Source organism: Protopterus annectens, chromosome 2.part0 (assembly GCF_019279795.1).
Source record: "Protopterus annectens isolate FY-2018-M chromosome 2.part0, PAN1.0, whole genome shotgun sequence".
Classification (NCBI taxonomy): domain Eukaryota; kingdom Metazoa; phylum Chordata; order Ceratodontiformes; family Protopteridae; genus Protopterus; species Protopterus annectens.
Window position 1 is genome coordinate 427,532,073 of NC_056728.1, and position 13,409 is coordinate 427,545,481.

General features: G+C 40.0%; 1 protein-coding gene across 5 annotated transcripts in view; it reads right to left on the reverse strand.

Moving 5' to 3' along the window:
* PRUNE2 (prune homolog 2 with BCH domain) overlaps positions 1-7,805 on the reverse strand; it is a 1,332,432-nt gene extending 1,324,627 nt beyond the window's left edge. For all 5 annotated transcript variants that reach the window (XM_044060866.1, XM_044060864.1, XM_044060863.1 and 2 more), the window contains exon 1: positions 639-7,805. In XM_044060866.1, coding sequence (XP_043916801.1) covers positions 639-7,264 — 6,626 coding nt within the window. In that variant the 5' untranslated portion in view covers positions 7,265-7,805. The remainder of the gene's footprint in view (positions 1-638) is intronic.
* Positions 7,806-13,409: the final 5,604 nt, after the last annotated feature.

Consider the following 13,409-nt stretch of genomic DNA (forward strand, 5'->3'; position numbering starts at 1 on the left):
TGCAAGACAGTACAACTAAGTGGAAGCTATAGTAACGTATATGCATCATATTATATATTATTTGACAAAGCATTTGCTTTCTTTATGTTCAGTGTAAGTTTATAGTAGGCTAGATGAAATATATTTTGCCAGATTACTTTGCATACTGCAGCAAGACAACTTTTTATATTGTGCCAGGCATTTGCCAACAGGAACATTTAGATGCATAAACATACCTCTCAACAGTCCAGATTTCAGCAGAATTGTCCAGATTTTTGCCTCATACTTTTGGTCTTTTTTTTTCTGGGAAATCACTGAAGACTGAAGTTATTTGAGTTTCAAACGTCATTGCCTTCAGCAAATGCATACTAACAAAATCTGGTATTATACCAACTTTCTAAGAGCAGTGTTTAAAATCTGTCCTTATTTTTGACCCTTTCTCTCCCCATTATTTTTGGCTTTGTACAGACTTTTTTGACCTAAGAGGTTGAGAGGTATGATAATGCATCATAGTAAGTCATTTAACCAGGATAAAACTTCTCTAAGTTATCCTTAAATCAGTTTTCCTGCTGAACAGAGAAGATACTATTCACCTTAAAGCAGTTATGAACGGATTATTTCATTTTTGTTTATCTGAAAGGGAATGATGTTTTGCTTACTGTATAGTTCTCCAGTGATGCCTTTCACTAGCTGCTTGCCCATTTTGCTCAGAAATGGTTACACTGCCATCTTCAGGTAATACACGATCCATCTCACTCCCTTTCTTGTACGCACAAACATAAGAGGCAGAAGTGTCAGCTTCATTAAAGACTAGAACAGTTTCACCCCCTTCAGTAAGATTGTCCATAAACAGCTCCTCTTCCACTTCAGAAGACTCCTGACCTACAACCATTGCTACTGACCCGGACTTAGGGATCTGATTAAGTTCTTGGTTCAATAGGTCAGAGCCATCTTTGTCTAAACCATTGCAAGAATATTCAGTCTCATTCTCTGTGCTTTCTGTTTCACTAGAATTTCCATCTGGTAAAGTGTTCGGGAATTCATCTTTAAATAGCATTGTGCTGTTGCTCTGATATTCTAAAGGCCTGTTTTCTTCTGAAATGTAATTTTCATACACAGAAGTGTTTTCTACTTCTTGAATAGGCATACATTCAGAAGTTGTTAAACTCTGAATATTATTACAGGCTATAGAAAGGTGATGGGAAATATTTGGTTGACTTACTGAAGAAACTTCCTGGAAATGTGTTTGAGTCACATCAGTGTCTTCTAGCGTAAAAGAAGTTATTCGGTTTTCAATCATATCCTCCGCTGAATATCCACCTTCCCCATTAGATACAACAATGTAATCCATTCCATGTATAGTTTGGTCCTCGTCTAATTGCAGCCTGACATCTTCCTCACTACCTGACTCCAGGAATTCTGGACTAGTTTTAGTCTGACTTCCATCCATAGATTCAATATCGAGAGATTCATTGCTAACTTCTAAAAATGATGCAGAAGAAGCATTAGACAAAATATCTGCTACAAAGAGATTGTCCCGTCTGCTAAAAGATTCTTCAGTTTGGAAATTTACTTTGTTTTCATATGGGCAAGTAGCATCATGCATGGTTTCTAGGTGTATTTTGCACTGTTGGTGTTGTGTCTCTGACTCTATGCTTTGTGAACAGGAAGAAGAGGCAGCATTATCTTGATCTGCAAACTCTACATTGTCATTTTCAGGAGCCATATCCTCCCAGGGTTCTGGGGTCTGAACCTCGCAGGTTGTGCTTTGGTGTCGTAGTTCACTCTCAGTTATGTCACCAAACTGAACTACATCCCATTCATTTCCATGATAATCATCACAAGTCTGAAGCTGAGGAATTGACGCATGTGCTGAATTAGTGATTGGTTGTATTATGCTGCCACCTACTGGTACAACTTCAAAGTTACTTTCCTCTCTGTCATGATCAGTAAAACAGGGAGACACATTTAGAGAGATTGATGAATTTACACTAACTGCACTTTGTGGAAGTTCAGTTAAATTTTCATTAGCTGCACTTTGTAAAAATCCATCAGCAGTCTCCTGCAAGCAGTTTGCTGTTACTGGGTACAATGATGTACTACTGTTATTGGTTTCCTGTACTTCCCTGTTGAGATCTCTGGATTTATCTAACAAATTAGGCAATAATTTGCGAGCAGTACCATGCAAATTGTGACTTACATTATCCTCAGTTAAAATAGCTTCATCTGAATAAACCTTTTCTACTGACACATCATGAGGAAAAGAATAAGCGGTCTCTATTTTGGAGTCAAACAGAATCTTTTCATGGTCTTTCTCTATGCTTATGATGTGGCCATCTGCTGTAATTTCTGAGCTTTCAACTCTATGGAGTGTATTCTGATCCACTTTATTAGCTTTGCAGAACCTATCAGTGTTTATTGATTTCAAAAGGTCATTATCACTAATTTTTTCATCACTTTGCATGCACTTGTGTAAGTCATGAACGAAGACTGAAACATCATTCTTAATGCTATCGTCAGTTTTACGGACTGGAATACTATTGTTAGAACACTCTGAGTCAAGTACTACATCGTTTGCAGTCACATGTGTAGATAACGTGTCAAAATAACTATGAGATTTAGTTTCGGGAATTTCTAAAGTGTTGCTCATGGCAGCAGTATTCATATGCTGCTCATCTGAGAACTCATTTGTAGTAATTGACAACACAGAAGGTGCATTGAACTGTAAATTCCAGTGGCCCGAATTACCAGAAAACTGTTCTGATATCACTAATTGATTAGAATTTGAAAAATGTGCATCATGGGAAATGGATTCATCCTTTTCAGTAGGATATGATGAAAAGGATGCATTTTCTAAGTGACTAGTAAAATTTCTGCATTCCTCATTTTCAGTTGTGAATAAGTCATGTGTTTCTTCTTTAACTGCACCTAAATTCTGTTCTTTATCACAAATAAGGTTTTCTGAAGGAATGAGTTCTATATGCTCCTCAGATGGACTCTGGACAAGTTCAGGACTGCTGCCATATTCTAACCAGTCATTTGGAATTATTGGATGTTGGCCAACCTCTGCAGTTGGGCTAGGTGTAGTGGGAACTGAGTGAACAGTCTCTTCTTCAGAACTGCTCCAAGCAATTGTGGGGTGAACATTTTGTTGTGCCCCTGTATAGTTACAACAGGTATCTGGAATGTATGAAATACAAGGGCTCATTTCCTGTTCTGCATCATTTAAAATGTCCATACTATCACCAAGCAGACCAGAAGACAGAGGCTGAGCAGTACTTGATACATCGGTTTTTGTTAGGTGGAGATTTCTGCTATCTGATGCATTTTCAAGGTGCAGAATATTTGGCAGCATTTGATCCCTGTCATCGTTTACTGTAAAATCAAGCCATGTATCTGAGGCACCTACAGTGGTATCTGCTGCCACCTGTTGATTGCTGTATAAAACTGCATCAGCTGTACAACTACCATGTACTTCTAAATCTGTGGATGACATGTTGAAGGCTTGCTGATTTTCTTTAGCCTCTTCTGTTTGTGTTTTGCTTCTGCCAGTCTTTTCAGATTCGTTTTTCATGATGCTGAAACTTCCTCTATATTCTTCTTTCAGAGCTGATTCTTGTAACTCGTCAAATACATTGCAGCTAATGAGATCATTTGGTTCCTCATGTGCTGCGGACTGCTGAATAACCGGATTTGTAAAAATATCATTTTGCAGTTCACATTGACTGCCCTGATGATACTCATCCTCTGCATTGCTTTTTTCTTCCCTTGTGTGACCTTCATTTAAAGCTACAGACACTAGCTGGTGGTGTACATCAGTACAATTCACCATGTGAGGAGTGTTTTGCACGGAAGATAGAAAAGGGGTCAACAGGTTTTCCTGTTTGTCATGACTATCAGAACCCTCCACAGTGTGCGGACGGCCTATTTCAGAAGGTGCATTTGTATTATTATGTACTTCGATAGTCACCTGCTTACGTGATTCATCATCAAATTGATCTAATATGACATTGTTCACTTCTGAATGCTGCTGTGTTTCTATCTGTTCAGTGAGCTCCAAACTGAAATGCTCGTATGAGTCCTGTTTATATCTATGCTCTAATGATGTGTCTAAGTACTTTGCATTGCTCTGAATTTGGTTTTCTGCTGCATCATTCTGAATATGTGCAGAATCTGAAATTCTTGTTGTCTCGGGACATTGCATTGTAGATTGTGTCTCAGATATTTTTTCAGCTGTATCGGATGCCTGTAAAATTTCAGATACTGCATCATTACTTTGAATCAGATTCTCTTCTCCAAGTGTACTGTATCTATCTGACTTTTCAGAAATGCTTTTTTCCGCAAGATCTGTATAAGTAGGTTGCATTATAATGTCATTCCAAGCATCTGTTGCACTTGGAACTTGTATTTCCTCGTACTTATTATGCTGGAGACTTCCCCAAGGGTCTAAGGATTCAGATTCATCTGTGGTATCTGGGCTGGTATCTGTAAAGTGACTGTCTTCGAGTAAAGCTGTATCTGACACATCTACTGTTCCAAAGCATCTATCAGAGTTACTTTCTGGTGTTTCATCATAGGTATTCAGTTCTTTAATACATTTAGATACACTTGCTACTATGTCACGTTCATTTCTAATCTCTCTGCTTCCATGACACATAGGCATGTCCCACATATCTAATTGCTCACTTTCTTGTAGAGAAACTTTTGCATGGCTTTCACTTGGCTTCTGTATACTCCACACATCTGAGTGTCCCAAAACATCTCTGTCCTCCAAATGTGTGAACTGCAGGACATTAAACTCTCTGTTCCCCTTATCTTTAGGGCTTTCTCTGGGTGTATTTATTTGGCTTTCTCTCAAGTCAAAGTTATCAGATTCTACCAGTCTACTATTCTCATTTAAAATACGTTGTCCAGAGTTGTCCAGCTGCATACCATTGTTCGTGAGATCATCCCAAACAATATAACCTTCAGAGGTATTACAGTCTGCTAAACTAGACTCTGTCTGGAGTTCAAAAGGAGAAGACTCTTCTTGACTTGCCTGGTAGCTTCTCTCATATGGTGTCATCCCTTGTTCTTCTGTTTCTAAGTCATTGTTTACCATAGTTCTTTGTAGTGATTTTGGAGAGCTTGAATACCATGAGTCATCATTCTGTGACACAAAGTTGGAGGTTTCTTTTATGCAGCTTTTATTTTGAACAGAGCTTTTGATCTGCTCATCTGGGAGGATGTGACTTGGATATGAAGGGTCATTTGTCCAGTTCCAGCTGTCTGCACCGGAATCACCACTCGTGTCTGGTGTTGTTGCCGAAGACAAAGATTCTTCACAAATTGTTGTATTCCACATATGTAGATTTTCAGGTGATACCTTGCCCCTTTCTGCCATACGATATGATGGAGTTGCCTCATTTGGATTAAAGCCAGACCATAATTCCGGACTTTCATTGTTAAGATTAATGAGCATGGTATTTGCATTGTTTACACCTTCACTACAATTGCTCATGCTTTTACTTTCTTCAGCCCAAACACTATCCTTTCCATCATTACTTACACCACTGCCTAATATTTCAGGATTGGCAGTACCTAAACCTTCAAGGTCCTGAAAAGATGAATGCCTAATTTCCTGATTGTCATTTTCTTTAGCTGCATTGAAAAAATCCTGACTATCAGAGTGAGAATTACTGTTCACTAGGTCATTGCTGTTCTTTATGACTGATTCATTTAAAGTAGCTTCCTGACAGTCTTTTCCAACAGGAGGGACTACCAGAGACTGAGAAAAGAAAGATTCTGTATTCATTCTTACCTCGGATGTCTCATCTCGATGTGCAGTGGACTCTGCTTTCTCTTCATTTGGGTTAGGTTCATCCAAGAGGTCATGCAACATTTTGTTACTTGCATTATCTTGTATATCACCCCAGACAGCGGAGTTACCAAATGACACCATATTTAACTGAGGACAACAAACTGCATCTTGATTTCTGGTGGTGAAGTGTTCCTCTTCATACATAGTTTCATTCTGAATATTAATTGCTTCATTTATTGGAAGAACATTACCCAAACCACATCCTTCATTTTTTACATTTGGAGATGTTTGGATAATCAAGCTATCAAATGCACTGCATATACCTTCCTCAAAAGAAACACTCTGATTTGTTTTGCAGCCAGTCAATTCATTTGTTACATTGGACAGTCCCTGGTTAGCTTCCTTTTCCATCTGATTCCATATATCTGCTACTTCTGTGCTTCTAACATCATGTGTTGCTTTGCTCCAGCTACTGTAACTTGTTATGTCAATCTGCTTATCCACCTCTTTAATATTGCTCCACAGATTGGAAAGGTCAGATGCTACTGGACTGCTTTCTCTTTCTGGCTCATTCCACAGATCAAGAAGGTTTTCATGTCCTGGCTCTTGAATATAGCTATTTTTTAATTGCAAGCATGATGGCTGTATTTCTGTTGATTTAAACTGGTTTTCAAATACCTCCACTTTACTGGATAATATATCCATACTACTACTATGTACATCACTGCTCTCTGATATCCCAGTGCTAAACTGGTTATCCCACAGCTCTAATGCTGCAGATGTCATATATGTTGCTGCTTGCTTAGTTTCCAAACTCCCTTCCTCAAACTCTGTTAAGAATTGACCTTGCTGGTCAACATCTCTTTTAAAATTATAAGCAGGTTTATGTTCATTCCCACCTTGTGTATCAGTGCTCTGTAAAACTACATGCTTAGAGCCCGAATTACAGTCACTCCAGAAGTCAGGATATGGATTAGCTGACTGAAAAGAATGAACATGACCAATTTCATTTATTTTTGCTATTACATCTTGGGGAAAAAACCTGGGAGGGCCATTGTCAAGAGGAGAGCTGTCCACAAGGCTATTCACAGGTGTTGGTGGAACATCAGTGTCAGTGACATCTCCTCTTCGGGAACTAGCTGGAGACAATGAGGAATCATCATCTGCAAAGCCAGAGAAGTTGGTTGATATCTCTGACCGATCTAAAAGATCTTCAGGTTCATGATTAAACTCATTTTCATAGTCTACAGGACTAGCTTCCTCACTCTCTCCTGTTAGAGACTGGGGGGAGTAATTACCCCGACTGTTTCTCCCTGGATTGTTTGTAACATGCTCTCTTCTTAGCACTGATGGCTGTCTATTTGATGAAACTGTAGCAAGAAATAGGTTCCCTGTCATGTCAAATCCAGCAACGTCTCTTACTGAATGAGACTGAGCGGTATCTGCAGGAACTGAATCCGAATTGTACAGCTCAGAATGATCCATTAAACTGTGACTCTGTAGCTCCTGCTCATGTGAGATGCCTCGTTCTGAAGCTGCACTGTAAGGATCAAAACCATGCAAGGAGCCATAATGTAAGCCAGCAGCCTCTGCAACTGGACTGTCATCACTCAGAAAAACTGAACTCTCTTTGGAAGATCTGCTGCTTCTTATAGTGGCCAATCCACTGTCAGGACTAACAAGATCTATGTTCACATCAATCTGACCTGGTATGGCTCCATTGAGATCCTGAGGATTTTCTGCAAAATTTACAGCGCTAGGTGGCTGTGGTTCTATGTCAGATCCACAGAGGTCTGTGGTATCAGAGGATCCCTGAGAAAGCTGGGCACTCCCGGCCACAGCTTCAGTAGAAGAAGTCCTACTGTTGGAGACTGCTTCTGGTCTTCTTCTGTCAAGAACATCTTTAATTAGATAGGCAATTTGCTCAAAAGATGAAGTCAGGTTTAACTGTTGATAAATTTGAATGTCTTCTGAGTCATATTCAAGAGGATCCAAATTTAGCCAAGGATTCTGCGACTCTTCCAGTTCACAACAAATCTGTAAAAAGACAAGGACAGTGAATAAAATAGCAATGGTTTGTACCCTCTGTAATTAAACACAATGCAGCATTCATCAGCAGTGTAAACATGGAAGAAATTATTTCCATTCAGCTATAGCCAATGCACATCCTCCCATCAGCACTCCCCAATTATATTTTTCTCCCCTACAGCTGTTCATCATCTGCTCCAAGCTCCTGTCTTCATTCACTGTGTCTACCATACCCACCTAAGCCTCCCCAAGCTCAAACCAATGCTACCTGGGGCTGGTGTGAAATCAAGGATGCAGCATCACTCTGCATGCCGGGGAGTGTGCCCTAGATTTCCACCTTCATGGCTGCCTTGGCAGCTCTGCGATCACTGCCTACACACAACCTCTACAATGAGCAGCTGACCACTTATGTAGCATGGAGCTGGCCAGGCACATATGCTGCATGTTGCAGCAAGCCTTTAGGTTGCCTCTCTCCATCTGTCTCTCTCCCCCAGGGGCATGAGCCAACATCGGCCACTTACTGCCATCCTCCCCCATGGTCCCTCCAACCTCCATGCCACTAATTGAACATGGTTAATCTGGAGTACAGTAAGGGCTTTAATCCTCTATGTCATGGGATCCTAGTATGTTTTTAAACTATTTAGCATAGTCACAGGTTGGAAAACATGTACGAATATTATGTTAATCTTTGCATCAATGGTCATGGTTCAGACTTTTCCATACAATACTTTCCTATGCACCTTGTGCAGTGACACATTTCAAGTGCCCATTGTCATCAATAATTTACCCAAAGAAAGTTCCAGATAAATGTTTAGTCTCCTCACCTAACTAAGTAAAAGTCTGTATTGACATATACTCCTCTCCTTGTAATTTTTTATTTGGGATATAGCTCTCATAATACCCAATTTTTACTTGCTGTCCTGAGCAATCTCGGTGTGAATCTTACTCCATCCTAACCTACTGCAGAATTAGACAACGAGTATGCCACTGTCTGGCACAGCTGAAGAGGTCTGTCTGTAACCCAACCTACTACAGAATTGCTCAGCAATCACCATTGTGCCACACTCTAGCTCAGCTGAAGTGTTCTACATTATAACCAACTGCAGAATTACTCAACAACCATGAGTGTGCCACTGTCTGGCTCTGCTGTAGTGTTTTGCACTGTAGCTGTCAAGTTAAGCTTAATCAGAAAAAGCAAACTATTAAAATTAGTATAATAGGAAGTGGGGGGTGAGACTTTGCCCACACCATCCTTTACTTCTAAAAACTGCCAACACACCTGAGCTTGAGATGAGGTCTACCACTCTCCACAAAAAATATCTTCACACTATTTATGCTCCACTGTCCATTCTTTCTCTCATGGTAACCACTTTTAAAACATACTATTTAGTTCTACTAGTGTATATAGATTCATAGGTCAGTACTAGGCTAGCTGCCCTTTCAGCCATTGGTAAACCTAGCTAATTTTCCTTTCAAAGGTGAGACTCAGACCCTGTACTTTTTGTCTGTGATACAAACAGTGTAACCATTATGCCAATCCCCATGCTCACTGCCAATTCCCGTTTTATATTATCCACTATTTCTTCTAAATCGTTCACATTCCTTTAAACTTGAACATGTATTTCTTGATGATGCTAAGCTAATATGAGAAAAATAAAGGGTGTGTTTATACAAGAGAAAATGCCTCTAGTATTTTAGCAAGTCATGCTGAAAATGCAAGCTAACTTTAATTTCAGGAAACTGCAAATCATCCTCATAGTGAACCCCTTCAATGTATGTGATCATTAAGATGCACGTATGATAATACATTTGAGTGGAGATCCAGTGAGATCGTATAATAAATCCTGATATGGTATTCAGAAGCTAAGGGTAAGGGCATTGGCTCAAACTGCCAAAGCTTCAATCATGCAATGCTTTTATATGCTTGGACTTGAAATATATGGCACTGTATATCCTAAAGTTTCTCATTACCCAAAAAATAACTGCTGCAACAATGTGGAGCATTGCACCATGCCTACACAGAAATGCCCTATTAAAATAAAACTAAAACATGACAAAAAGGAAAGAGCAAACCACAGCCTTTCATCATTACTAAGAATCTCACCCAAAGGAGAACACAGTCAGGAGTGCAGCCTCCCCCCCCAAAGTGTACTGCAGTACCAGAAATCCATCTACCTGGTGTGGGAGTAGAACCCGCAATAATCTTCACCAAAGGCAAGTATGCACTTGTGTTACTAATATTACAAGCCCTGCTCTGTTTTGTATCTGTTCCCCCTCATGGCAATAATGATGTCTTAAAACGCCAGGGTTAGCTATCATTCATGCTAGCAAACTTCTTCAAAACAAAATGCCAATAGGAACAACTTTATCATGAACAAAAATGTACACTGAATTACCATTCCAAAGACTCCTTAAAATTCAAAAAGATTTGCCATAAAACTCAACCAGTAGGCATGCTCTCTAGAGTAAAACTGTCCAATGGGGAAACCAGCCAATAGTACACAAGAGAGAAGAGAAACAGGCCAATGGCAAAAAGAGATAGACAGAGAGAATGAGCATACTGCTAGTTGAGGAGTTGACCAATGTCTAGCTCTCCTTTGAATCCTGAAGTACAAGCTGAGTATGGAATACTGCTGTAGGGAGGAGAAACACTTACCAGTTGTAGCAGCAAGCTCCCTCTGCAAAGCAAAACCTTCCCACTGACTGGGGACAGTCCTCAGCTCAGATACATACACAAGAAGGGGTAAAAGAATACAAGGGGAGGGGTAAGAGTGGTTACAGCTGCCAGCCACCAGCCAGTACCAAACCCAAGAGACCACATTAACAGGAAGTAATTGGAAGGAGGGGATGAAGGTGAAGGAAATAAGATGAGACGCAGTAAAAAAATGTATGAAGCCATGAGGTGGAGCAGATACTAAACTAAGCAGAGCCAAAAAAGGGAGAAGAAAAGTAGTAGTGGCTGCAGGTGAGCAACCAAAGTGGGACAGACAGGACAATGATGAAAGAACCAGACAATTCCTATACAGCAAAAGCTCAAGGAGGTCAAAACATGCAAAAGTAAACCTTCTCAGGTTAAAACTAGCCAAAAGCAAGGTTTGTCATCACTAGAACATGAACATGAAAGCTTGCTAAAGGGAATATCAATTGGGAAAGGGAGGTTGAGCAAAAACAAAACACAGTACTGAAATGTATCAGAGAGTACAAGCAGCCTGTGGCTAGGAGTTGATTCAGGAATTCTGGACAATGTAGGAGGAAGCAAGCTGCAGAAAAAATAATGAAGGATAAAATGTATGTTGGAAATAAAAGAAACTGAGGGAGAAAACAAGGGCTCAGATGTGAAATGATGACTATAACATCCTGGCTAACTGTGTTCAGCTGGAAGAGGAGGGGATAAAGCGTTTGTTTGTTAGATATGAAATGAGTAGGCCAGAAATACAGCAGCTGCCAGTAAGCTGGCTGAACAGAGTCTTATTGACTTAGGGAACCAAAGAAAGTTGTTAAAGAACTGCGGAACTCGATGGGGATGCAGGGACCTTAACACCTGAGGCCAGCTGGAGGAATAGATGAGCCTTCCAGAAAGACTGCAACAAACAAAGTAACAAAGACTGCAAAAAACAGAGTAACAAAGACTGCAACAAACAGAGTAACAAAGACTGCAACAAAGTAACAAAGACTGCAAAAAACAGTAACAAAGACTGCAACAAACAGAGTAACAAAGACTGCAACAAACAGAGTAACAAAGACTGCAACAAACAAAGTGACAAGAATGATAAGATGGATAACAGGCATCCCATCTGTCACCCTGTCGACCAAAATGCAAAGCTTTTAGTGACTGAATGGAAGAGAAGCTTAACACTCACAGTGCGGCTGATGGAAAATGTAATTTCAAGAAAGAAGACTGATGAAATGAGGGACATGTACAAAAGGAGTGCAGTGAGCATCAGACTGCCAAAGAGAGAGTGGGCCAGGCCAAAGCAGAACTCTACTTCACTCAAGGTTAATTGTGGATGAAGAGGAAAGCGCCTGAAGGGTGCTGATGCACACAAACCCAGGAAGTCTAGCAGAAGTAGGGCAAGAGGAAGTTCATGCATACTGGTCCTGGATGGGTTACTGTAGGAGCGGCATCTGCTGGAGTTGCAAGATGTTATGGTTGCAGAAGGGATCTACTGAAACAGGAAGGAACAAGTAGAAAACCAGACAAGAACAAACAAAGGAGTTAGGAGTCCAAGGAGGATGTTGGAAGTGGGGAACAGCTGGAGAAAGGGCTGCCAAATGTTGTTACTGCTGACGGACTTCAATAAAATGAGATGGAATAAGTGTGACAAACCATAGGCTTGCTACTCAAGCATATCATATGACACACAGAGTCCTTTTCCATGTTACAAAATGTTGCATTTACTTCTTATCCACTGTGCAGAGCATTTTAGTAAATTTCTAGTAACTAAAGATACCCCTGCTCTTTCCATTACTTCATTAGTTCTGGCCTTGTTATATCCAGGCATGTAATCTGCTGGCTTTTGTACTGAGGTACCAGTTCCTGGTCAAGCTGTCCTTGCTAGCATTTTTGTTACTAGCTGTGATAATGTGCATCAACATGTGATCTGGCAAAATTCCCAGCCTCTGTTGACTAATATTCTGACTCTTAAGGTGCTGTTTCTAGTAGGATTTTGGATGCGTCTCTAGACTAAGCACTTGAGTATTTCTACTCTGTGTGGCATCTGCCTTTGTCTGATTACATACGTCTTGCTTGCTGCAAATGTTGACTAAAACTCTGGATATTCTTCCATTAGTGCACTTCCAGATTATGAGTTAATGTCAAAAAATTGTGCAACTGAAATATCCTTTATTTGAGAAAACTGGATCAGTTATTTCTTCTGCACTTCCTGAAGCAAATTTCTAGAATCTGCCCCATACTCCAAGATTTTGGAAATGACAGAATTCAGGGCTGAGTGATTCCTAAAATATTCAAAGATGTTTATCTCACTATGCCTCATGAGTGAAAGCAACAAGTAGAGCACAGTCCCCAAAAATATGATTCTTGGGGTAAACAAAAAAAAAAGAAAAATCAGACAACCTGGTTAAAAATTTGAATACATAACAACTTTGGACATTTTTTTACTAGTGGAATTAGAGATGATAATAAAGTACAGTAAATGTGGAGAGAAGGAGACAGAAAGTGACATATATGCCTGCAGTGTTGATGACAAGTGGTTCAGGTATAAACTTACGCATTATAATGGCCGTTCATGGACATGACGGACTGCACACCTTCTACCCAGTCTGGCTAAACTCTGCTCCATTCATGACATCTGTACATAAGCAAAATGTCACAAATTAACAAATATCAAACATCTATTCCTAATCATGACGTATTCAGAAGGGAAAGACTCAAAGGAGGTAAACGAGACAAGGAAAAACAAAGGTACTGGTGGGAACTGGGGGGTGGGGGCTAATTTAGCAACCATTGTTCATCATCATATTTCTCAAGAGGAGTCTGACAGAAGAAGGACTGAAGTATGTTACTGATCATCACTTGCTGACAAGGAAGCATTTATGTTTGTGAGGACTATGTGATAGTATCAGTGAATGGCAGAATAAAAAA